The following is a 27078-nucleotide window of genomic DNA, read 5'->3' as shown; positions in this document are numbered from 1 at the left end:
CCATACAAATGATGAATAAGAGTGGAGAAAGTGTGTAGTCCTGCTTATGCCTGATATTATCAAATCACCTTCCCGTACTTCCTTAATTTCCAACTGCTGACTTATAATTTATGTATAAACTGTGTATTGCTCTGTATAGTGTTCCATTTACCCCATATATTCATAGCGTTCTGAGCAGCTTTCTCTTGGCACCTTGTTGTATGCTTTTTCCAAATCTACAAAACTTCTACTGATCTTTGTTATATTGCTATGATTTCTCAACGATCTGTCATAAAGTTAAAATCTGATCCTGACAACCTGTGTTTGGCTTGATTCAGTTTGTTCTCTAAGTTTTTCTTCTACAATTTTCTTTAACCAATTCTCCAAGCCTACCTTCGTAAATCTCACCTAAACTACTTAGCGGAGAAATTTCTCTGTAATTCTCACGTTACTTTTTTTTTTTTTTTAAAGATGGGGCTATGAAAGCTCTACTCCAGTCATTCGGAGTTTGATCAAGCCTTCCGAATTATACAGTGACTTCAGAAACTTTTGTGAAAACTTTCAAACCTCAATATTTGGGCATTTCTGGTTGAATAACATCTGCTTCAGCAGACTTTCCACATTTTATTTAAGACTTTTCTGGTTTTATTTAAGACTTTCGATGTAATGCACTGATTAATATTTGACTGCATAGATGAAAGAAGTGGTTAGTTTATTAGCACGCATCCAACACACTACGGAATTGAATCTTTGGCATGAGGAAATAGGTGCTGACGCATTCTACGAAACACACCTAAACATTTGAAATCCACGTCACCAGAACGATTCGATGTACTGGCAGTAGAGTCAGACCTCTGCTTATGATGGTTTCCGTTCCATTGACCCCATCGTAAGTCCAAAGTTTATATGAATTATAAGGATATGTTAACAGTTAACATGTCCGAATACTAAAATGTGTAGGTCTGTTTTGTTGTATTTTTCAACGAATTTTATTCTTTGTTTATAGTAGAACAATACAATGTACAAAATTATAATAAAAAATTACTGCATACAGGATCGTGCAGTAATAAGTAATGAAACATGAGTATAGTACTTTTGTGCGTTTACAGTAATATAATCCAATTGCAGTTCTTCAAAGATGCTACTTTGTTAATTGGAAGGATAGATCAACAACAATTCTTCAAATTGAGGAATTGTAATAAACGCAGTTCGTTGCATCTTTGCAATTTGCATGACTTGTGAAGGTTTAGGCTCATCATCAGGAGAGAGGTAATAGCAAGAGCAACTGCAGCTTGCATCATTCTGTCTACTTTGCTAAATCTCTCCATGTTGGAAGTCTATTTCCTCAGGCAACCGAAGTGCTTTATTAAAAGATAGAAATTCCTCCGCCAGGTTTTTTAAATTATAGACTATGTTGGAGGATTCCGCTTCTTCTTCTTCTTGGGCTTCTGCTTTTTTCTGTCTTCCACAACTTTTCTGTGCTTCTAGTTCTATAAGGGGCTTTGATTGCAGATATTTCTTTCACATCTTCCACCAAGTGTTTTTATCTTCACTGTCAACTTCCAACTTAATCAGCTAGCAGAACTTTGTCACCACTCTCTTATAAAGCTTGGTCTTTGTCGAATCCTGTGAGTGTATGAACGTATATTTTCAGCAGCTTCTTTCAAACACCATTCATACACTCTGCTGTCATCTTACTCCGTGTTGCATGCACATTGTTTGTACTATGCAAGATATTATATTCCTTCCAACAGTCCCTGAGCTTTTTTCTCACCCTCAGAAACAGCGATAGCCCGAAAAAAAGCATGGCTTAAATAATGTTTTGAAGCCAGCAATAACATCCTAATCCATGGGTTGTAGGAGTAAGGTTGCATTTGGCGAACATGTTACTGGGGTAGCCATGGTAAGTACCAGTGGTCGTAAATAGAATACTTCGTAAGTCGAAAACTGATTAGTAATTTCAGTAGAAAATATGGGAACAAAAATTTAGTAGGAACTGTTAGCATATACCAGTGGTGGGAAAACTGCACTCGCGAGTCGCATGCGGCTCCCAAAGCTACTCTGTGCAGCTCCCGAGACAATATTGGTTTTCATTGCCATTTTTTCTAAACGTTTATAGTAATAATGTATAGTAGTATAGTATGTACCAATATTGGAATATTTTATTTCATAATTGCTTTAAAGATAAGTAAAAAATATATATATTGAAACTTTACATTTTTAGCTTTTAAATGGTATCGGCCAAAATGGTTTTTAATGTGGATTTTATCATCGTATTTGGTTGGTAAAAAGTATTTTGACATTTTATGGCCTGTGTCGCTCTCGCCAAAATTAGTTCCAAAATTGACTACTATGATCGCTGCATTACCCACCGCCTCTGTTGCCTGGATTCTGCGTCATCACTCTTCATGCAGTACACACAAGTTACGCGCCTGGGGTGGTAGCGGATCATAACTAGTGAATTTTAGTGTAGATAAGTACTTTTATGATTAATAAATAATTAAGATTGATTTTAGTGAAAGTTATAAAACCCCCCTGTTTAATACGACTGAGCAACATAAGAGTATAAAACGGAAATACGAACAACGGAAACAATCTGAAGGAAACTTAGAAACACTTTATAATGATTTTTGAGATTAGGTTTGAGAAACTAAAAAAGTTAAAGGCATGCATTGAATTTCTTGTGAATCCTTTTGTGGTTGATGTCATCAACGATGGATGTCCTGTTGTTGCACCTTTTACTGCGGATGTTGCTTCAATAGAGACAGAGCTTATTGAGCTGCAGGAAGATGTGGGTTTAAAGCTATTAAATAAAAGCTCATCTGTAACTGACTTTTGGAAACAAATCCCAGAAGCAAAGTATCCCAATCTTCAAAAAACTGGTTTCCGACTACTCTATGTTTTTGGGACAACTTACTGCTGTGAATCTCTCTTCTCTGTAATGAAATTTGTCAAGTCAAAACATCGTGCTATCCTCACTAACAGCCACCTCGCTGAGCTTCTTAGAACAGCTTTGACATCCTACCAGCCAGATTTTAAACTATTAACTGCATAAATGAAGAATCAATCAAAGCCATCAATGAGTAGAGATTAAACACATTCTTTGGTGAGTAGGTGTATTTTTTATTATTTATAAATACAATTTTAAAATAATATTTTCTGCGGCTCTTGAACATTCAAAAATGTATTACATGCGGCTTTGATTATTTTATTACCGAAGAACTTGCTCACCCCTGGCATATACTGTATTTCTTCAAAAAAATAAATAAAATAAAATAAATACACACCCGGTGGTCATCGTACGATTGGGGGAGGACTGCAAAGTTCTGACAAACATCTAAAACAAAAATTATATTAAAGCAACTCTTCTTGTATATCCTAAAAAAAAAGAACAAATTATTACAATTTTATGAAACATGAGGGATTAGGGATGTGTGTTTTCTTGTAGTTATATCAGCTTCTTGAATATTTTGGTTCTCGGTGTTTATCAGAACTTTTCAGCTCCTCCCATCTCGTATTACAAACTAAATGAAATCTCCTATTAACATGTGGCTGACAACACATGACAATTACCAGCTATAAAAGAAGGAATATTGCCTTAAAGAGCTATTATATTTCCGGTCTGTGATAGCGAAAAAAGGTTCTGACTTCTAGTGCATGACGAAAGCCTCTGAGATACATTAAACCGCCAGCCAGATCGTTAAAAAATATCTCGGAAACAGTTTTCCAGCTGTGATAGTTAAATGAAATTTGTCTTGGTATACCGAGAATAGCGTGAAAAAACCGAAAACATCAATCGCAGAAATAATTACTGGCCTGGTTTGGTCGCGTGGTTAGAATATACGCACTCCAACCAACAGGGTGCGAGTTGAAATCCCTCCGTGGATATTTGTGATTAATTATCTTAATGTGGGATATGAATTTCGTACTTAGGACTTAAGTAGCTTGTGTTTATATATATAAAATCCTTACCCCACCCACTATGCTAATATAGATTCACAACTTTTCTTGGGCGCGTAGGAGCCACATTATAAAAATTAAATAAACGAAAAATGTAATTTAATTAATAACAGAATTCTTTTGATGAAATCTTATAATTGTGGTATGTTTTGGTATTGATACAGCTTTTCGAGCTGGTCATTTACCAAGTTTGCACAATTTCATATTATTGCTTTGGTCCGGTTATTATAAGGGTCATTTCAAAAGTTCTGTACACCACAGATGATTCACCAGCGAGATTATGTAAGCTTTTGTTAACCATACATCAGTTGTAAGCCATAAACGAGACTGAGTAAAATCATCCTCTTCTGTTTTTTGTTTCAGGCTTTCTTGTTCCCAAATAATATTTTAAAAATGGAGGAAGGGAGGATCTGTCTCATGTCGGATATTGTGCCAGAGTTCGTATCGAAATCAAAATCTTTGGTGAATCAAAAAAAAAAAAAAAAAAAAACGAAATTCACAGTGCTTTTCGCGTGGTTTGTGAAGATAGTGCATTGAATCCGCAGCACAGTGTCATAGTAGACACTGCATTGCTGTGAAGGTCAGATGAGCATTAAATATGATCCAAGAAGCAGAGGCCATCGACAGTTGCAGTTGACATATCAGTGGTTATTAACATTTCTTCTAGTTGACTAGAAGGAAAAAGTCTCCGTAGCTCAGTCGGTATAGACCAATCCCAACCAATGGGCTTGGTCTATACCGACTAACTCACCTTCAGTTTAAAAGCCCAGATAAAGGTTCTTTGCATCCTAAACGGGATTCGAAGCCAGATCTTCGAATCCCGTTTAGGATGCAAAGAACCTTTATCTGGGCTTTTAAACTGAAGGTGAGTTAGTCGGTCTCATACGGAAATGGAAGCATTTTTCCTCCCGGAAACTCGAGTTTCTCATCCCGCAACCAGGCAAACACACAATTTAATGGACAAAGAATACTTATAGGCGCAGCAACAAAACTGTTGCTGAAAACGAAACATGGATATATGGACTCTTGAACCGGAGGTGAGAACTCAGAGGGAAAAACTTTCAACTTTCACTCGCAAAAAATAAATAAAAATAAATAAAAATATATGTAGTGCTGAAAGGAATATACAAGTTACCCAAACATTGGGCAGCAGTAGTAAGACTTTCCGGAGATCTTGTGAAGACCTATAAATGTACTTAATCTTTTTATTTGAGTTTTTAGTTTAATTAATCTTCGTAATTAGAATGCAGTGGGAAGTTAACTTCGTACACTCAAATTAAATTTATCTGCTATACAAGTGATATAGGATTATTCACGTTCTAGATATGGTTAAAAGGCCTCGCCTATCCCCTATATAGGGAATAAAAGGCGTTAGCTGATTATTATTATTTAATATTATTAAAAAAAAAAAAATCAATTAGCTTGGATAGACATCGTGGTTGTTCGGATCGAAAGCCTTAGTCTGATTTTTATGTTACCTAACAGTGCATAATACGGTAATTTCAAAACGTTTTTCAACGGTGCTCCCTGCTTTAGTACTTTTTTTTCACTGTGTTTCTTTTCATTTCATTGAGCAATATTTATAAATATTGCTCAACAATTATTTTATTTATCTAAAATGCATTGATAAATTGATAATCTAGAGACGTAAGCATTAACATATGCATTAACAAAGCATTAACTGGAAAGATAAAGAAAAAAAAATTAATACGCTACATATTTCGAATAATATAATAACTCTAAGCCTGATCACTCGTATCATATAACCACCCTACCGGCCAAAATATGCTTATTCATGCAAAATATGGACGCATAATGTATTATGTTATTTGGTAAGCGAAATACCATTTGAAATAATATTTTTTTTTCATTCACCTTTTCACGATTTCATTCAAAATAATATTTTTCATTCACCTTTTCACGAGTCACATTATAAACCACGCTTAGATACTTTTTATTCTGTTGTTGGTTCATGGTTTATCCTTATCTTGCCCTTTAAACTCATTCGTTTGTTGTTTTCGTTTTTGAACTCAAGGCCGATTTAATTATGTCAAGGATGTGCATTTGATTTAAGATCAAATTCTATTTAAAGTAGGAGATTGCTGATGATTCTGAATAAACATAAAACTTAGATTGTCCAATCTAACATAGTATTATATTGCATATGTAAGTTATAAACTATTTACGGTGTTCTTTTGTTAGTGCATTCAGATTTAAAAGCGATGACAACTACGGATAAGAAATATGTTGTACACTTTTCATAACTGCTTTACTTGGAAAAAAAAAAAAAAAATTCTACAGAGAAGAATCCTTAAATGAGAATGTCATTATGCGTATTGTTACGTGACAGCTCCAAAGAATCCAAGAATTCATCGCGGGAGGACACAGTCCACGGTCTACGCTACTTATTATTTCATCTATACTCTAAAATGTTTCCCAACCTTTTTAATGTCGCCGCCCCCCTGTAGCGAATGTTAATTCACAGCGGTCACCATAAAATCTAAAATGGAATTTTTTTATATTTTACATATCATAAAGATGAAGTAATAAATTACTTTGCGACACTAAATGTGTCATTTATGACAATGCAATACTGTTATAAATGGAGATATTCGGAAGAATATGAACATATCAATTAGGCCAGGTGTGAGCAACATGATAAGATAAAGTTTAATGAAAATAAAATATCCCGCGGACCCCCTTTGAATTACTCGCGGATCCTCGGGGGTCCGCAGGCCACAGGTTGGGAAACGCTGCAGTCTAAATCCATAATATATCAACTACAACACAGCACAATTCATCTACCGGCACTACATTTTGTCTGTCAAGTGCATGTGTGCTAGGGCTGATTTGCCAGTATGCGAGATGAAAAACACGCGGTTACCTCCCTATGAGATCGGCTGACTCACGTTCAGTTCAAAAAAAAGCTGACAATAATTTTATTACTAATAAAATAAAAGTCCGTGCGGTTAGACCAGTGCCTGTGCGCTTCGCAACCATATGCCTGGGAATAGTGTTCTAGGTTCGATTTCCTTCGGTGACATGAGGAGCTGAAGGATCTTCCTCAGCCATAACCAAGTTAGCTGGTCTTGGGGAGGGACAGTAGGTTTTTTTCCCCAGTTTATCCTGGAGTTTTTCATTCTACAAAGCAGGCAAACCGGCATTAAGAACTCAGCACTACAGGACATACGATACACCGGGGCATAGGGCTCACCACCTTATCCTGTGAACGATTTGAGGTCCGATGATTAACAAATCCTCGACACCGCAAGGTAAAAGAAGGTAAAAGGAAGATGAGATAAAATAAAAGTAGGATTTCAATACAGTTTAGCTTCAAATTTCATGTTAAAACTTGACTGGTACATTAAGCCGTAAACGACTATTTTTGAGATAGAGACCTTAGATCGGATATTTTCTAGAGTACTTCGCGCAACAAAAGGATAATATGCTTCTGAGTATATTCAGATATCTCAAAAAAATACATGCGCATCAAAGAATATATATTCATGGAGCCATTCGAATTAAAATCAATATTACTTACACTCAGTGAGAGGAGAGAGAGAGAGAGAGAGAGAGAGGGAGAGTGGGTGTGCGTGCGTGCGTGCGTGCGTGCGCGCACGCACACAAGAAGTAGAAAACCTCCAGGACGGAGGTTTTCAACAAGACAATGAAAAATCATGTGGGTCTAAGCAGAACCGGCGCTAGGATCTTTGTCGCCCGCATGCAATTTCTATCTAAGCGCCCCTGTAACGATCCGGGCGGGTGTGGTTCTTTTACGATAATAAAAATTTAAATGATTTGAAATTTCTTAAATAAATTTTGACAGAACAGCCACACGTTGGTTCGCTAAATGTAACGAACCGGGGGTGTTGACTAGGCAGGATAATCGTTAAAAACCCGAATATTCAAAAAAATCTTAAAATTTAAACCAAATTTTGATAAAGCCACTTCACTTTAATCGCTTAATATAATGTTACAGTGATTATAGCCTTCTCACCGACCCGAATCGCTAACAAAATTAAAATGAATTTTAATTAAAGTTAAAATTTATTTAAACTAAAGTTTAAAAAATTCTTGTATTTTACAAGTTACTAAATTCTTAGTAACTTGTAAAAAAATTTTAATAATTTTTATAAGTGGAACTATCTTTTAGGAAAATAAAAGAAACTTTTCTCAAGATAGATGAGAAAATAAGAAAAGAATTCAGAAATAATTAGAACATTTAATGTAAGTATTCAAAAAATAACATCTTTACAGAATAACAGAAAATAAATTAAATTACATAAATATACTTGAATTTTTTTTAATTAAAATTTTAGGGTTTTTGATTTCAAATTCACAAAATTAGAAATAATTGTCTTAACGTCTAATTCCTCACATATATAATTTTCAATAGCTATTAACGCCAAACTAACAAGCCTTTTTTTTGTGACATACTTGTTCTTAAGTAGGTTTTAATTAATTTCAACTTGGAAAAGGAACATTCACCGCTCGCTACACTAACAGATAAGGTTAATAGTATTCTTAAAGCAATTGAAAAGTTAGGGAAAGATAAATTATTGGAATAATTAAGAATATCGAAAAGGTTTTGAATATTTAAATTATCCTTCCGAAAAATATCCCGGAAAGCACATAACTCGTCATATAGTTCTATTGCATTTATGTCTTTATTGTCGCCGTCCTTCAAGAGATTCTCTAATTTTTTCGTAAATCTTCGTTATTAATTTGTAGTAATCTATACAAGAAATTGAAATTATCATAATATGTTTTTAGTTGTTCAAAACGTTCTATTAACGAACACATTGCAACGTCTACAGGTGTATAAAACACTAAATAAAACTCTATTTTTCCAAATTTTTCTTCTGGCGATTGTGGCGTTTCGTCATGACGCTCGTAGTCATATTGTCGTGTCTTCTTTCGTCGTCGAACTTCCGTACCAGTTTTAAATTCTTGTTCTCCATCCACCTCTTCACTCAGTTCTTTTGCCGTTTTTAGAACTTCTTTAAAATTTGTATCTGATCGATACTCTTGTAAAAATATTTTTACGTTTTCGATAGATTCTAAAGCAAGTGTAATGTTCATATTTTTGTCCTGAAGCATTTTACTCACAGGTTTTATTATGTTAAGTAAATCATGCTAAGTTATAAGAGAGCAAATAAATTTGTAGTCCTTCATTTTAGCACATGTTTGTGCTTCATTCTGAGTTGTTTTATTAAAATTTTCATTATTTAAAATTTTTTCAAAAAGTGCATCATAAATTTCTCCTGACTGATATCGTAGAGTGATGATTGCATTAATTTTACTTTCCCTTCGCGTTTCTGATGGCTATTTCAATGTTAAATTTTTTACGAACTTTAAAAGGATTGCCCAACGTTTGTAAGAGAATGAAAAGAAATTGTATATTTCTTGAATAATTGCGAAGAAACTAATTGTATCCGCATTCACTTTGGCTGCATCATTCATGATTAAATTTAGAGTATGAGCAGCACATAGCACGAAAAAAGCTCGAGGATTTTTGTTCAAAAGCAAATTTGGAGCCCATATTTTTTCCTTTTCATATTTGCCCCATTGTCATACCCTTGACCTCGCATGTCTTCAATGGGAATGTTCCATTTTTCCAGTTGTTCCATTATTGTTGCACATAAACCACGTCCTGTGGAATCTGATAATATCTGCAAAACCTAAAAAGTTTTCCGATCTTGACAATTCCATTGTCACAGGAAACAAAGCGAATAATAATGGTCATTTGTTTTGTTTTACTTGCATCAGGTGTGCAGTCTAAAATTATGGAATAATATTTAGCTTTTCGAATTGATAATAAAATTGTATCCCTGATTGCGTTACTTGAAGTTTCCGATATTTCATTTTGACTGTCTTTACTCAAATAGGGTACTCTTGTTTCGTTGTTAGGGCCCTTTCAACATGATTTTCCATAACGGGATCAAACTTCGCAAACAGTTCGACTAATTTTAAAAAATTGCCGTTATTCCTTTCATATAATTTATCAGATGATCCGCGAAAAGCTAAATTTTGGCTACCAAGGAATTTTATAATTTTAATCAAGAGTTCTTAAACACTCGTCCAATGGTTCTTTTCCATTTCATACATGCTTTGAGTCTGGCAATCAATAGTAGTTTTGTTTTTTAAATTTTTATCTAGTTCCTTCCATTTTAAGAAATTTTTCATGTGAGTTAAACTAGTCTCATGTCTATGCAAAGTTGTACTTACATTTCTCCAATCGTTATAACCTTCTACAAGACTACTTGATTCAGTAGGTGCGAAAAGTTTGCAGCAAAAGCAAAAACAGAATTTAAAGTTTCGGAATAAATGAGCCGTGTTCTTGGCACGAGCTCCCCGTTTTCCATTTTTCTATTAAAATACGTGTCGCCAAATTTGCAACCATATGTATCTCTGGGATATATTATATTTTTCTTTTTAACATGCCCCATTTCAATTAAAGCAACTCGTAATTTTTCATCAATATTTCCCTATTCACCTGGCTCTTCTAAATTTACAGAGACTAACAATGTGTTAGTTTCGTGGTAAACTACAACTAAATATTCTCCTAACTGTTTTTCACTTAAATCATATGTCTTGTTCAATAGTTGCAATAGTATTTTCATGCAAACTGGATGATGTACACGGTTCTTCAACTCTGATTTCTGATGTATCAAGTTGGTTACAATATGTATTAGAATATATTAATATTTTAACAAATTTATTAAGAGCCCCAGTTTGTTTCTTAATATCTGCTTCTTTCGCAGCATGACGCTTACGATTTTGTGCACCGGATAACTTTTTTTTTAAATATTTGTTCCATTTCTATTTTATACCCACAAGAAATTATTACACAACACGACACAGAGACGAAATAATAGTTCGCACTGCGCTACTGTCAGTAGCCTACTGAGATGCATACCATATGAATGGATAACTAGCAACAAATGTTTTGTACGAAAATTCGTTTCTGCGCATGAAAACCGTTCGCCGTTTCACTTTAGATAGATTGCAGTAGACACAACATTCTTCAGGCAAGTATTTAGCCTGCTCTCGCTGCAAAATTGTAAACAGCCGGCTGATCAAAGAGGCGGCAATATACAATTTTTTTAATTTTTATTCGGTGTATCCGGCCTTATTTATTTTAATATTGATAATTCTAAGAAATTTTTTGTTTTTATGATAAAAATTTTGTTTCTTAAAAATGAACCTGTGAATCGCCCCCCCCCCCCATTCGTAGCGGTGCCCACATGCCCGCTTCCGCCGGCCCTGGGTCTAAGAAAGATACATAATCCTTAGATGTTGTCCTTCACCTTTATGGTTGGGTCCAGAAAGAATTCCAGATTAATGTTTTAAAAAATCTATGCACCTTCTTCTTCATACAATGAACCAAAGCAAAAAAAAAAAAATTGATTTCAATGAATTTGGAATCTATGAAGGCATTCAGAGAAATATGACGACAGTACTGAAAAAATGTTAGTGCTGAGAACAAACAATGATCTTTAATTTTTTTTAAATAACTTATCTTATCATTTCCAAGAAAAAAATAATTTTTAATTTTGCTGTTTTACGATTGCTGTAATCAAAGTTAACAAATAGATAATTATTAATTATCTGTAACTGATTTTTTAGGAAAAAATTCTCTCTCTCTCTCTGGAAAGAGAGAGTGTAAAAAAATACCCTCAAGCTTGGGGTGAGGGCTGCCCTAATCAAATCATGGGAAAGAGATTTTGACAATAAAAAGTTCACAAATGAAAAATACGGGTAATATGACGCTGTGAGAAAATTACATTAATGTGAAAAGGATGTGATTGTGAAACGATTAAGAGTCAATGAGAAACGAAGTTATTCGATTTTGTTTATTTTGCTCATTTCACAAAATAACGTGATACAAAAAATATATCACATAGAGCTGACATTCTGCAAGCTGTCAAGGAGATCAGGATGATCAATGATCATATGGCCATACCTTGATCATTGATCAGGATGATCAAGGTAGAGCATATCAGATGATATGCTCTACCTTGCATCAATACTGTTGTGTTCAGCCACCATCTTTGTCTGAGTTGCTGGATAACGAAACTGCTCAACACGTCCTGATAACGCACAGCCGTAACTGTGCACACAAGACTGATTCGATGGAGTTCTTCGAAGATATTCGACCCGATAACGAACTTGGCGGTGAATCCTATCCATAATAACCTTTAGCGAATGTAAGGGAACTTATTGGAATACACGGGGATTCTCTTTAGCCCAGATATGGCAGTTTTGATACCACTGTTCCACAAAATGCGCTTCATCACACCATAGGATGTTCCAAAATCAAGCCTCATCCACCTCTATGCCTACCCTACTCATCCTGAATTCTGCGAGAGATCGTGATTAAAAAAAAAAAAACATCGTATAAATAATATATATAATTTATATATAGGAGTTCAATGAGACCTGAAAATTATTTCAAGGGTTCCTCCATGGTAAAAAGATTGAGAAAGTCTGGAATACACTGTCATTGTGCTAGACAGTTATAGACGGTCAAGGTCTTTGGGGATGGATTACAAATGTTTATAATCCTTTAAATCATCGGTTCCCAACCGGTGGTATGCGTACCCCCGGGGATACGCATACCACCGGGGTTCAGGGTAATGTGCTGTTCAGGGTAATCCGCCGTTCAGGGTAATGTGCTGGGCCCAGAACGGCCCAGCACATTACCCTGAACGGCCATTACCCCTGGGCCGTTCAGGGGTAATGGCCTCATTTCCACTGTTTTACATTAAGATAGGCACTGAATGAAAGTGTCAGTATTTAAAAAAAACAGCTGTTTTAAAAACGAGGGGTACAATTTATAGAAATGGGTTTAAAAGGGGTACACAAGTGGGAAAAGGTTGGGAACCACTGATCTAGTGTATTTGCGCTAGAGAAAAAAATATAGCAAAGTAAATGATGGAAGTAAAGGTTATTTCAAACTGAGATATATGGTCTTGTGCTTGCGTAATTCTGTTGGAAATGTGTGTGCTGACAGTTAGCGTTATGTCTTTGCGTTATTGTAGTTGTCTATTATAATAATTTTTTCTGCCTTTTTTTCAGCCGGCTCCCTAGTAAGGTATTTATCTTACGGAAACTCGGGATTTTAGCCTCGCAATTGAAGAAATCGACCGTAGAATACGCGCTGATTCAGACAAAAATACAAGGGAACCAGCTGAAAAAAAAAGGCAGAAAAAAAATATTATAATAGACAACTACAATAACTTTAACTCTAAAACTGAGTTAAAGACCAGCAGAGAGTCATGAACTCATCGAGGGCGGCCATAATATTCGCACCAGCCGTCATACCTGTTCTTGTATTCATTCACGCTACTTGCAAGCACAACATATGACAGAAAAATCTAGCCCTCATCCTCTTCTTGACAGTATTCATTCTCAACTTCCAAGGATGACCTTGCATCCTTTCCCCACCCTCCATAAAATTAAAAATTCCATCTACTGTAATTCAGTATAACCCTTTCAGAAGTTTAAGAAACATGCCCGGTCACTTCCCCCCCCCCCCCAAGCTCAGTATGGATCATGTGTACACAATCTCTATTCTTCTAGTCTGGTCTTCCAAATTCTTCTAGGCTATTCTTCTAGGTTACTAAAAACATACGTGCATATCTTGAAGCCGTCTTTGGACGGCTTCAAGATAGGCACGTATGTTTTTAGTAACCTACATGCACAAATTTATCTGCTAACCTGTTCACAAAGATAAAATATAGCATTATTAAAAAGTTGGGATCATGGTTAAACCACATTTTTCACTAATTTTTTCTAATCTGATACTCTTTAATCTGCGATTATTTGGAAGTGTCATTTGTATTGCTTCCTCTGTAGAAACCACTTAAATATAGCATTCTTCTGCACTTTGTGACGTTTCTAACTCTTGATTAGCACGTGACGTTTGACTTTCTAAGTCTTCGAAAGAGCATTAAATCTTATAACCAAAGATCCATTCTCTTGACTTGGAACGACTTCTTTATTTTATTTATTTATTTTTTTTTTTTTTTCAGATGCATTGGTCCCAGAATAAGAAATAAACAGGTATGCTGGCGGCTTCGAACTCTTCAACGAAATTTTGATCTTTGCTTTGTCTCCCTTTTGCCTCACAGTAAAAAGAGAAATAAGTAAATCATAGACAGAATCTTATATATTCGACTGTGGTATCAGACTAGTTTTTTTTTTGTTTGTTTGTTTGCAGCGATTTCTGAATTTAGTCGATCTTCGAACCAGATAAGTAGATTTTATTTTTCTCGAAGAAGAAAAATCGATTTTATTATAGTAAGTATATTTTAAGATTTAAATAATTAGATTGCCGTTTTCTATATTTCAGTAGCTAGGCAAAAACCTACTGTGGGGGGGGGGGGTGTCGAAAAAGAAATCAGAGAAATTACGGTTCAGCCAGTGATAACAACATATAAGGAGATAATGAATGAGATTCTATATACGAATTAAAAAAAATGAAACTGCAAAACAGACTACTGTAATAATACCAGCATAATATATATAACCAAGAAACTGATATTTAATTAAAAACAGTTAACATATTTACTCTATATCAGATAAAATAAATGATAAATTTAGATAATAGCAAGATATTTGTGATATCAAGAGTGAAGCTATTTTTAGTGACTTTTTGTTTCAATAAAAAGTGCATATATACACTATTATGTCTGAAAAAAGCTTTGAATCATTAACTATTTTGGTCATATTTGAATATGGCGAATGTAATCAGAGAAAATCTATAATTGTTGAAACATCGGATGATAAAATTAAATGCATGTAATACATGCAAATTGCTAATAAACTACTTAGCTATACATAATATTTATTGTTTTCTACGCTTTGTTCTCATAGGAGATTCAAACTGAAGTCTTTCCAACCACAGACCAATTTTGGTTCCAATTGTGCAACAGAAGCGTGCTGCAAATTAGTAAAAATATTCTCTATTAGACTGGTCAAGCTGGCAGTAAGCTTTCTGATCCCATCATTTTAAAATTAATTTTGATTAATTAATTTGTTTTAATGACTGGTATGGTTGGTCTTGGGAATAGCATCTTCTCTTTCCAAATCAGCAGATAGTTCGAATTTCACTGCGGCTTGGTGTTGTATCGCTGGAGGCACCGATGAATTTCATCGACCAGTGTGTGTGTGTGAGAGAGAGAGAACCCACCCTGGAGTTGTTCGAAAAAAAAAAAATAATAATTTTTTCACGAGAGCAGGGTTTCCAGATTATCTAACTCTTGCCTCACCCAGTGCTCGTGTATGTGTATATTAGGTTTACAACCATTATATCGATTTGCTCACATGAACCTCTTTAGCTCAGTCAGTATACACGAAGCCCTTTTGTCTGAAACACCTGGGAAACACTGTTCAAGAGTGAGGAACTTTTATCTGATCTCTTTCGACTAAAGGTGAGTTGGCTGGTCTTCTACTGAGGTAGGGGGTTACCCAAAAACTCGGGTTTTTCGTCCCCCAAAACCACCGGTCCAGTGAACACACACATCTACCTTCATAAAAATTGCCTTCCCCCCCCCCCAAAAGCCAGATCCTGCGACAAGCAAGTTGGGGTCGCATAATCATAGCATACCTTGCACCAAGCGGTATAAAAGCACTATAAAGAGGAAGAAGATATGGATTTGCTCACATAACGTCTTTAATTTTTGTGAATTCCTGTCTTTTAACACTTTTATTGCCAAGCTGAAAATTGGAATTTCGTGTGGTGGCCAAATTTTTTTATTTAGTTAGCGACGTCCACGCGATAACGCGTGATCGGCCGTTTGCGGAGAACTTGCATCGCGTGATATCGTTCATTGCCAAGCTGAAAATTGGAATTTCGTGTGGTGGCCAAATTTTTTTATTTTTTTATTTAGTTAGCGACGTCAACGCGATAACGCGTGATCGGCCGTTTGCTGAGAACTCGCATCGTGCGGTATCGCGTGATTGGCAATGAACGTGTTAATTCGGCGTCTGATGATAATACATCACTTGCCTATCTGTACTCTGCGAGCATCTAGAAAGTCGATCTGAGTTTGTGCGAGATCACTGCATAGATTCTGTAGGCGTAAGTCTGCCAAAATCCCTAAGTTTTTTTGTTTTTTTTTCTGACGCACGTAATTGATAAATAGTTTTGATGTGCAATGATCATTGCTTAAATTATTTAAGAATGAATTTCACATGACGAAGTCATGTGAAATATCTGTATGACTTATCTTATCACACGACTTTTATCGTATTTTTGAAAAAAAAATATTTTTATGATTTTTGCTGTTTCATTATTACTGATTATAATCAACGTTAACAAATAGATCATTATCAATAATCTGTATCTTGTTTCTTAGGGAAAATGACGCGCTCTCTCTCTGTCTCTCTACAGTTTACATTCCTTCGTAGAGAAGAGAGTGCAAAGTGCCAACATAAATACAGTATATGTGCCAATGAATAAATGCCTGCATGACTTAATAATAGAGAAAAGCAGTTATGTATTGATTATATTATCAAAATAGTTTATTTATTCTGATTTTTATCTCCAAAAGCGTAACACTGAATCAAAAGTATGTACAGTCAGGTATTCGAACTTATTGTAAAGTTGCTATCAACTTTAAAAAGCTTTTTAAAGTTGATAGCAACGTATACGAACTGAACTGATATGAATCTTTATCCTCCTTTTTTCATGGTAACAGGAAAAATAATTTCCAAATTCAACTTTTTACTGTTCAGTAAGTATCAAAGGATGCAACAATAAAAAAAAATTATAAAAAAAGTGGTCGTTTATAACTGTATATTACTTTCCAAACTTTATTTAACAGCGAAAATAATTTATATAACGAAAATGTATGACACTCCTCCATCTTCATTAACAGAGCACTCACAACTGACTCGGGTAATTCAATGCACTCATTCACCACCTCTCCATTACACTCTTACTTAATTTCCATGGATGACGTCTAGTTTTCCTCACGTTATTTATGTACTGAAATATTTCCTCTACATCAATCCTATAAACCCCCTTAAGCAACTTATGTCTCTATCATACCCCTTTATCCACAGATCAACCAGCTTCTATAACCCACAAAACTTCAATCTTTCCTCATATGGAGAATCACAGTCCTGACGCCATCTTAGTAACTCGCCTCTGAACTGCTCCACACGTCGATATCTCCAGGAAACCCAGGAGACCACATCTGTGCGAATAATCCAGATGAGGCTTTATCAAAGCCTTATTACCTTGATGGACCTGTGTTTCACTCAGGATTTCTCCATGAGTGCAGGTCACAAAGATGCCTCCAACGATCTCGATCTTGAGCCTCTCTCTTCCATGTTATAACCATAGATTTCACTAGTAGATCTTCCCATATTGTAGGTGGTCTTCCTGCTTTGCTCTTTATTCCTGGTTGCCATTTGAGTATTCTATATGTCCATCTGTTATCCATGATTCTGGCTATGTGACCTGCCCATTTCATCTTGCTTTCATATAGCGTAGTTACCACATATTTTATGTCTGATCTCTTTCTTAGTTCCGTGTTTCTAACATGTTCCATTTTGTTGATATACAAATCCTGCGTTCTATTGCACTCTGAGTTATTCTGAGAGTTTCTTCTTTTTTTCTTGTCGTGTTCCATGTTTCTGATCCATATGTGAGTGATGGAAGTATGTCACTATTAAATAGTGACATACTCAAAGCCTTATAAAGAGGAATAATAACATGTTTATCTCTGTATGTCAGGGTGTTCTTCAATAACCAGGTAATCATATGTGCTGTTTTAGTCACTTTTGCAATATGCCCTCTGAGCTTTAACTCCCCATCCACTAACATCCCCAATTCCTGGAGTCATCAATCTCCTGAAGTACAGGTCCATCAATATGGTACACAGCTGGTAATCTTTTCACTCCAAAAAACATAACTTACACTTTGCCACATTAAATTGACATCTGTTCTCCTTTACCCGTACTGTCAGTCTCAAATCATCCTGTAAAATATCAACATAATCTTTATTCACCATTGTTGTACCTAATTTTGCATCATCTGCAAACAGCTGAATATTTCCCCTCAGATCATTTTCTATCGTTAATATACAAATGGATGTTGATGTACAAATTAAATAGCAGTGGCCCAAGTGGAGCCCTGTGGCAATCCACTAATCCCAGGACTAGAAGACTGGACTTGCTTATTTTATTTATTATTGTTTTATTATGAACAGGGGAAGCATTATTTCCACTAAACCTTTGCTGTTATAAATTCGTATCAAGTAACTGCCGTTTCATGAAATAAGTTCCAAAAATTCCAAATATTGTATTACATGTTTTATTCGATACAGCAGCTAAATTCGATACATAATGCTAAAAAATATTTTTATTAGTGGATGGTAGTATTTAATTCTGTTCCTATTTCTAACTTGTAGCAGTTTGTTTTTAAATCTACAATAAAAATGGTTTGCTAGACATTATTTTCGCCATATTTTTAGGTTTATATACTGAATCACAGTTCAAATATGTGTCATTAGAATGTGTTCATTACCTATAGCTATCCATACTTATACACTCATGAGGGAAAACATTACGACCACCTACTTAATAGCGTAATGGACCTTCTTTGACTGAGATAACAGCTTGCAATAATCTTGACATTGACTCCACCAGACCACGGATGATGGTCCTCCGGTTTTCTGGACCAACTAGACAGAATAACATGCCAGAGGTCAACGAGGCAGTGGCGTCAATCAGCGGATGCTACGTTCCACATGATCCCACACATGTTCAATGGGATTCAACTCATGAGAATTAGGCAGTCAGGGGGAGCACACACACACACACGGAATATTTGGATATGCTCTTCGAACCCTGCTTGCATTGTGACACTGGGGTTATTCTGCAGTGAGTTCAGATCCATTGGGTCATATTGTCACCTGGACTGAAACAATTCCCAGGTAAGAATTATTGGTTAAGGTGTGTTCAGTAGAGATGAGCGGACCCAGTAATGTCCAGAACAATCCCAATACCAGGATAGCCGCTACAACCAGCCTATTTCCAACCAACTGTTTGGTCTGATTGTCTGAAAACAGGCTGAGTGATTATAATGTTTAGGTTTTTGAATGTATGTTGAATGCTTTATGTCATACAAATTCAATTGATTATAATTTAATGGGATTTTTTTTGTTTGTTTGTTTCAGAAATCCGTACATTTATATATGAATTACTTTCTTTCAGATTTGAAGAGCTTTTGTTACTTCATCCACCATGACAGAAAATTCGAATTGTCAGAAGGCTGTCTCCCCTGGAGAATCATCCAAACTCCTTTCTGAGAAAACGCCCTTAATTAATGAAGTGGAAGTAACTCCATCATTAACATGCAGTCAAAAATTAATTATGACATTAAAATCTCTTACTCTGGAACCTCTCTTGTTCTTCTTTATGCTATCATATATAGTAGGCAGTGTGCCAACCCAAAATATGATGATGGATAAAGCTTGCTTCGTTAATTTAGGATATTCGAAAGAGAACTGCAGTAACCTTAGCAGTTTCCCAAAACTTAAAACGGAAGTAGAAGCAATGGGAAACAGTTATGGTCTCTATAATAGACTCATTATGATGGTACCAAGTGCTTTTATATCAGTTTTCGTTGGTTCCTGGAGTGATATCTATGGAAGAACTCTTCCTATGAAAATTGCAGTATTTGGTATTATTTTGACTGATATTGGATTACTTCTTAATGCCATTTACTATTATCAGAGAGTCGAATATATGCTGATATCTGCGGTGCCAACTGGTATTTCTGGTGGAATGATTAGTATTTTGTCATCTGTCTACAGTTATGCATCTGATATCACAACTAAAGAATCTCGAACACTAAAGTACGCTATATTAGAGTTGTCATTTTTGTTGGCGATGCCTTTAGGAACATTAATAGGTGGTATGTTATATAATAATCATGGTTATTTATCCGTGTACATTTTTGCAATCTCAGGGCACACCGTTGCTTTGTTGTGGATTTTCTTGGTGCTCAAAGAAACTCGTGCTCCAACTATGATTACCGACAGTAAAGTTATTCCAAGAACTTTGTTTTCTTTAACAAATGTGAAGGATGCAGTTAGAACTTGTTGCAAGCCAAATAGACACAGAAGTAAAATTATATTGCTCATTATTTCTATGTGCGCTATCATTATTGACTATGCCGGTAAGTTCATTTAGGTAACTTAATAATCCCCAAACTTCTGCGACTAAATTATTCATAAATGATGAATTGGCGTTGTGGTCGTTAATAGGAGCCGGAATGTCTACGAATCGCATAGTAGACATCTGTTTTTATAAAGTATGGTCTGTTATATTGAGATATTCTTATGACTAACTGATTTAAAATAATTTTTTTAAATTAAATAAGTGGTGCAAATTTTAGTAGTATAATCCCAATTCCAGTGTTATTTGCTCCGATATAGTTCGACCATTCTTTGGAGGGACAGGACTTTTTTTTTTTTTTAATTAGCATGAATTTTTTTTAAATGTTCGTCTAGTCTTGAAGGCTTCATACATTCATTTGCAAAAACCTTTTGACAAATCAGACACATTGGTAATGTTTTGTTTGTAGGCAATTGAATGAAGCCGTATTGCAAATATTCAATATTATAATATTGTGTATATTTCTTCTTCTTCTTCTTGGGTTCAGCCATGATATTAACTGTAAAAAAAAAAAAAAAAAGTTAAATATACAAAATTGCTAGAATGCAACTACATCAAATTGCTAACTGCTTTTCACACAATTCAGAAACAATCTAAAACCGATTTCATACATCTCACGTATTTATAGTATTATACAGTGAACAAGTCATAACATGCACATATTCCTGCCGATGCGTAGTGGACATAAAATCCCAATCACTTGAAAGTGCGCGCTCGCCAACACTTTGCTTGTTAAGACCTGCCTTCACTGTAACTTGCATTTTGTACGTTTCCTTGGAAAATAAAGCAACCATTACGACCTTTACTTACATTATACAAACGGTTATATGATTATTATCATGGTAAATTTTTTTCAGCACCTATTTTTTGTCTTTTATGCTTCCGCCCCCCTTGCTTCAATTCAACGCCCCATTTTGACTGGTAGCCTCACACCGAGCGAAGAAAATCGTATCCCACTCCACTGTCATTAATAATTCTTGATGTTTGTAATGCATTGTTGCTAGTAGTTAGTATTTATCATCGTTTAAAAATTATACCGACAATTATTTACTATCAAGGATGTGCAGGATACTGTGATGGTACCAAATGAAAAGTTTCCATTAGGATGAACCTCGTATCGATATTACTAACTTCCTGACTTCCTTCCTGTTAGGACGCCAATATTGTCAGATCGTATATTTGTTCTCTAAGGACTTCTGAGAGCATCAGTCCATTAGATTTGGTTTTATTCTGTCTTTTTCCTGACAGCCTTACATTAAACACTTGTTTTGCTAACCCTTTCCAATTATTTCGAGATCCAAACCAAACAATCTAAAATTAGTTCTACTAAGACATTTCTGAATTCTTACAATGTCAAGTTCCTTCCTTATATATTCATTTGCATTTTTGATATGATTGTACCATTGATTCTATTTGTTTTGCTCCCATAACTTTTCTCAGAAATCGCATATTTGTGGTCTTGCCTTTGATTGTTTTATTTCTAACCCATCTCTCAAATCCAAAAGTTCAAATTGGTTTGAATACTCTTATATACGGCTACTTCAGCATAATGACTAATTTCTCTCTTATTGCATATACATTTATTCACTTGACTCCCAATTTTCATATTTAAATTACCATCTAATCATCACTAAATTTGTGCCTAAATAGCTACATTGTTGTACTTCTATTGGATTCCCATTCAGGATTCAACACTTATTTTAAACGTTCTTACCTATTTCAGAGGCACTGCTATGTTTTTAGAGTTAGCGCTCTCGACAAAGTCATAGGTAAGCCTATTTTATAGTGTGACTATTTTGATAATTGCTGATAGTTCGAGCTCACTGTCAGTAAATACTTGGAGGATGTGACTAGCTGCCTACAAGTCTTCAAACAAAGTTAGTTAAGTCGAGTAGAGTTTCGCCTTCTCCGTTTGGCAAATGAACGGCAGTGGAGTATATATTTTGTTTCTTTTAATTGTCTTTTTATTACTGATTTTAATACTGATTTTGAATTTTAATACTTGTATTATAAATCTAATACAGTCTGCAGTGATTCTGTATTAGATTTATAATATCATATACACGGGTCTGAGTTGATATTAACATATCTAATTCTGATAGCAGGCCTTGTGAGTTTTTTTCATAATGTAACCTATATACATGATGAATAACTATGGCGATTACGTGCATTCTTGTCTCACACCTGATTTCACATAATCTTACTGTAGCTCTATCAATTCTAATTGCTGATTTACAACTCAAATACAGACTGTGTATTGCTAAATATAACGTCCGTTTACGCCATACAATTGTGACATTTTGAACTTTTTTTTTGGCACCTTGTCATATGTATTTTCCAGATATACAAAACGTAAATACAGATTCTTATTATATTCACAAGATTTCTCAACTATTTCTTTTAAATTGAAAATCTGATACTGACAACCTCTATTTGGCCTGAACCTACATGTTCTTCTCCAAGCTTCTCTTTAAATTTTTCTGATCCACTTTTCAAGTATATGCCTGCATTAATCTTACCTGGAATACTTAGAAATTCCTCTGTAATTCTCATATTCGATTTTATTTCCCATTTTATAGGTGGCTAATATTAAAGCCCTACTCCAATCAAGCGTTATTTGACTTTCTTTTCTTAGCCTTGCGCAGTGTAGCTAGTGTAAAACTTCCTCCATATTTGAACATTTCTGGTCGAACGTCATCTGTTATAGCTGCATTTTTTCCATGTCAGGGTTCGAATTTTTTTATGCCTCAGTCTGAAGTTAGCATATCAAACATCGATATATACTTTAGTTTGCATTCCTCTCGAATATTTTCTACCACTATTGTCATTGCTTGTTTCATTTAACAATCTTTCAAAGTCATAACATTCTAGAATATCGTTAACATCTCTGACTTCTTGTACTATTTTTTCCATTTCTAAGTTGTTTTCAATAGTCTCCAGAACATTTTTCACCTTCTTGATATTTGTCTTCTATATTCTTACCAGTTTTTCCATAACGATTGTTTAGCTGCTTTTTTTTTTTTTTGAATATTGATCCACTTTGTTATTATTATTATTTGTTGTTATTATTATTATTATATGGGCAACTCCATGGAGTCCGTACACTCATGGAGGGAGACCCTGAACATAATGGCAAGCGTTATCCAACATACTTTTGATCTGTATCCTTTCAGAGCACATACTGATTTATCTTATCTTTCCATACAAGTATGGAGTTGTGATTCTTCATTATATGCTTCACAGGCTGAATCAATCAATATTTTCTTTAGAGTTTTCCAGTGTGTCTCCTGGTTTGATTCTTGTTTACAAACTTTTTCTTTTTTTTTTTCAATAATGTTTGTATATTTGCCTCGACTTTCATTTTAAAAACTTTCCTACACACTTTTCTTTTCAATATGATATTTAATTTCATCTTGCAAAAAACTAAATGGCGATCTGTTCCTATATCATATCCTCTTTACACTCTGTGTCCTTGACCACTATGAATATACCATTATCAACAACAACATAGTGTTGTTGTTGATAATGGTATAATAATGAAATAATGATGAAATAATAATGAACTAATAATGAAAAAGTCTATGAGACTTTTCAGTATTAGTTTTCTTGTGTTTTCGCTTCATGTGAATTTGTGCACATGTTTATATTGGAACATTGCTGATAACGATTAGTTCAATTCCCTAACAAGAATACAGTAGGTGCTTAACCTTATTATTAGCTTTGCTCTATTCTTAAATGTTAGCCAAAACATTTTTGTATGACTCGTATTCATTTCTCGCTTGGCTGTTTAGATTAACAATAACCAATTTTTTCTTTTTCCTTATGTCAGATATCTAGGGCCTCCTTATCCATTGGGCTAAATGGGCTATAGCCCAGGTGTGCCATTGTTCCACATATGTATTAAATAATACATATAATTAATTATATGTATTATTTAATTATTGCTCAATCCAATGTGATTAAGGTGCCAAAATTTTTTTAGCCCAGGGGGTGCTCAAACTTGTTAAGATGCCACTGCAGGTACCTTCTCTAGTCATTCGAAAAATCCTCTAATTCTTCCTTATTAGAATTTTCTGTATGAATATGCCTAAATGTCCAATTCACCATTTTGATATTTGCCCACATCTCTCTACTTGATATATTGCCTGCCATGCAAGAAGCTTATTCTCGTATTTAGTGTTGAATGCTGTAGCTGCCCCTAACATTTCCTCATCGTTATTGCCTGAATGTAACATTTTGTATTTGTTATTTATGATAATCTTACCTGTTTCGTTTCATTTGTTTTGGTAACACTGATTACGTCGATTTGGTTCTGATGTTGAGCTTGAGATTGTTCCAGAATGACTTTTCACTATTCGGCCTAGTTCCCTGATGAAAACAGGGGACCTTTGTTTGACCGGGAGATGTCCCAGCTGTCGTGAATTTTTTTTTTTATTATATTGTATCCTCTTGTTATTTGTTTAGGTTAATACAAATGCATCTTGAGTGATTAAAGTCGAAATTACCAGTACATTCTTGTTCGTTTAGTATCCACACAGATGCTTACTAAGATTGGACATAAAGTCAGAATTCTCAGTTCTTTGCATTCCTTAAAATGCTATGTTCAGATTTCCTCCTCCTAGGTAGCTCTGACTTTTAAGTGACCTCACACTAACATTTTGTAAATTTTATTTTGACAAAACCAAATTAAACTGCCGGCCTTGTTGGCCACGAAGTTAGGGTATCCTCTCCGCTCTCCAGCCAACAGGTTGCTGGTTCGAAATCCATGCTCTAATCACACTTAGGTCATGCATGTTTTTATCTTTCACCTTCATACATTCATCCAGACAAATATGTATACACTCTTCCAAAATGGAGTGGGTCACCATGACAGCAATAGACCCAACCCTCCTCCTGCAATGGAGAGGCCTTTACCCAGCAATGGGGAAGTTATGGGCTATTTCCATTCATTCATTCATCCAAATTAAACCATCTTTTTCCATGACTGCAGATGTCGCTCTATTAGTAGAGAAATTAGACAGGTATTTACTCTAATGGTTCAAATTTCTATCATGACCCCAAAATCCCTTGCCTCATCCACTTCCCTTAGTATAGTTCCACTAACTGAGTTTGTAGCATCAGTGTATGCTAAACTTCAAGACCTCATATCTAGTTTCATTAAACTCAAATTGTTATTCATTTACCCATCTGTCCATCTTTTTAGAATCCTAAAGGAAGGGCCACATCAGCACCATTATTAATAACCCTTCACAGCTTCACATCATCTGCAAATAACTGAAAACCTCCCCCCCCTTCACACACACACACACACACACACACACACACACAATCCACTGACAAATGTCACTGATATAAATGTTAAACAGTACAGGTGCCAGTACTGAGTCCTGTGGAACTTCACTTGTGTCCTTCTGGTTCCTTGAGACTGTTCCCTCATATATTATTATTTTATTATGAAAGGCAATCAGATTACTAAAATCAGAGTATCCCTTTACAAATTCATTCTGGCCCTCACAGATAAAATTATCCTTGTCTGCTCAATGCTTTATGCTATCTCTCACTAATTTCTCCCGAATCTTAGCAACTACAGAAGAAATGCAAAAGTAGTCTATAGTTTGACACTTACTTTCTGCCACCATCCTCATGCAGTGTCTTACCCTCTTTCCACTCCTTGGGCACCTTTTCCCAAGGAGATGGACCATCATTGTAAAGCCAGGTCAATGAAGTTGTCATTTCCTTAGAACATTCTCTTAAAACACACATTATGAAATCCCATCCAGTTCCACTACCTTACTGACATCCAGAGTAGTTCATATTGAAACACCTTCTCCTCATGCACTTCTAAACTTTGAACCCACCTAATCCCTCTAGTAATAAAGCCTACTTTTCAAGTTCGAAATACCTGGGAAATTGAAACTTAAACAACTCCACTATCATCTTCTGCATCAGTTACTCACTTCCCATTTTGGTCCAACAATGTCATTCTTCCACCATAATTTCTCTTCCTTCTAGGTACATAACAAAAGAATTCTTGAGGATATTTCTTTGATCACAGGACTAATCTCTTCTCTTTCAATTTTGTGTTCCTTACTATGCCTCTCACTTTCTTGGCCTGAGTCTTATATTCCTTATGCAACTGCCCTCCACCTCCCTCATTATACTTTACCCATAAGCTCTTTTTTCATCTGCAGTTTGCATTTGATTTTGTTAGCCATTTACATTACACCAAATCATCTTCTCTTTTTCACTTAGTACCCAACTTTCCATTGCTGCTTCTGCTAGATACTTCTGCATGTCTATTCATCACACAAATTGGGACGACGTGTCACTTTCTTCAAGGGGGAGGGATGTCATCTCACTTACAGTCAAATCCTCTGATGCTATGACTAAATCCAAAACTCTTGAACCTCATGCTTCTTCTGCTACATGCCTCATTAACAATCGTTCTTCGAGAATTCCCTAAATTCCATTCCCTTATTAGTACATGCATTTTATCCTCTTTCCAGTTTATACTGTAGTTAAAATCTCTGATGATGATCACCGGTTTTGCACTTATCCAACTCAACTGACTAAACATCTCCTGCTGTTCACCCTGTAAGTTCCCTAGCTTATAGCAACATCTCACTAAATATCCTATCCTGCTCACTTCCTGACACCATATGCTCTTAGAACCATTAATTCCATTTCCCTCCAAATTCTCCACTCTGAGAGGACTCAGTTTATCACTTATCATAAGTAACACTTAATTCCGAATGCTCTTACTATCTTGCTGAAACATGCTGCACCCTTCTACTTCTATTCCTATCAGGATGTCATCTTCTGTCAACCATATTTCACTGATCCCAATAATCTTTAGACAGGCTATCAATGCCATGAATCCATTTCCTATTTTCCTGCTGCTCCTGGTATTTGTATAAAGAAACATCAATGCATTGTCAGTAT

The 27078-nt window shown here is 35.3% G+C and overlaps 1 protein-coding gene across 3 annotated transcripts in view; it reads left to right on the top strand.

Moving 5' to 3' along the window:
• LOC150094419 (putative peptidoglycan muropeptide transporter SLC46) overlaps nt 1-27078 on the top strand; it is an 84200-nt gene that overhangs the window by 5013 nt on the left and 52109 nt on the right. Inside the window, exons 2-3 of one of the 3 annotated variants that reach the window (XM_090411960.1) lie at nt 13977-14007; nt 19171-20137. In XM_090411960.1, coding sequence (XP_090268086.1) covers nt 19201-20137 — 937 coding nt within the window. In that variant the 5' untranslated portion in view covers nt 13977-14007; nt 19171-19200. Of the gene's footprint in view, nt 1-8092; nt 8167-13976; nt 14008-19170; nt 20138-27078 lie in introns of all 3 variants that reach the window. The other 2 variants (XM_090411958.1, XM_090411957.1) reach the window with 2 other exon arrangements.

This window comes from Typopeltis vanoorti, chromosome 22, assembly GCF_054136105.1.
Source record: "Typopeltis vanoorti isolate ZY-2024b chromosome 22, IOZ_Tvanoo_1.0, whole genome shotgun sequence".
NCBI classification, from domain to species: Eukaryota; Metazoa; Arthropoda; class Arachnida; order Uropygi; family Thelyphonidae; genus Typopeltis; species Typopeltis vanoorti.
The sequence above is the reverse complement of the archived record's forward strand: the minus strand, read 5'-3'. Positions and strand labels throughout refer to the sequence as shown.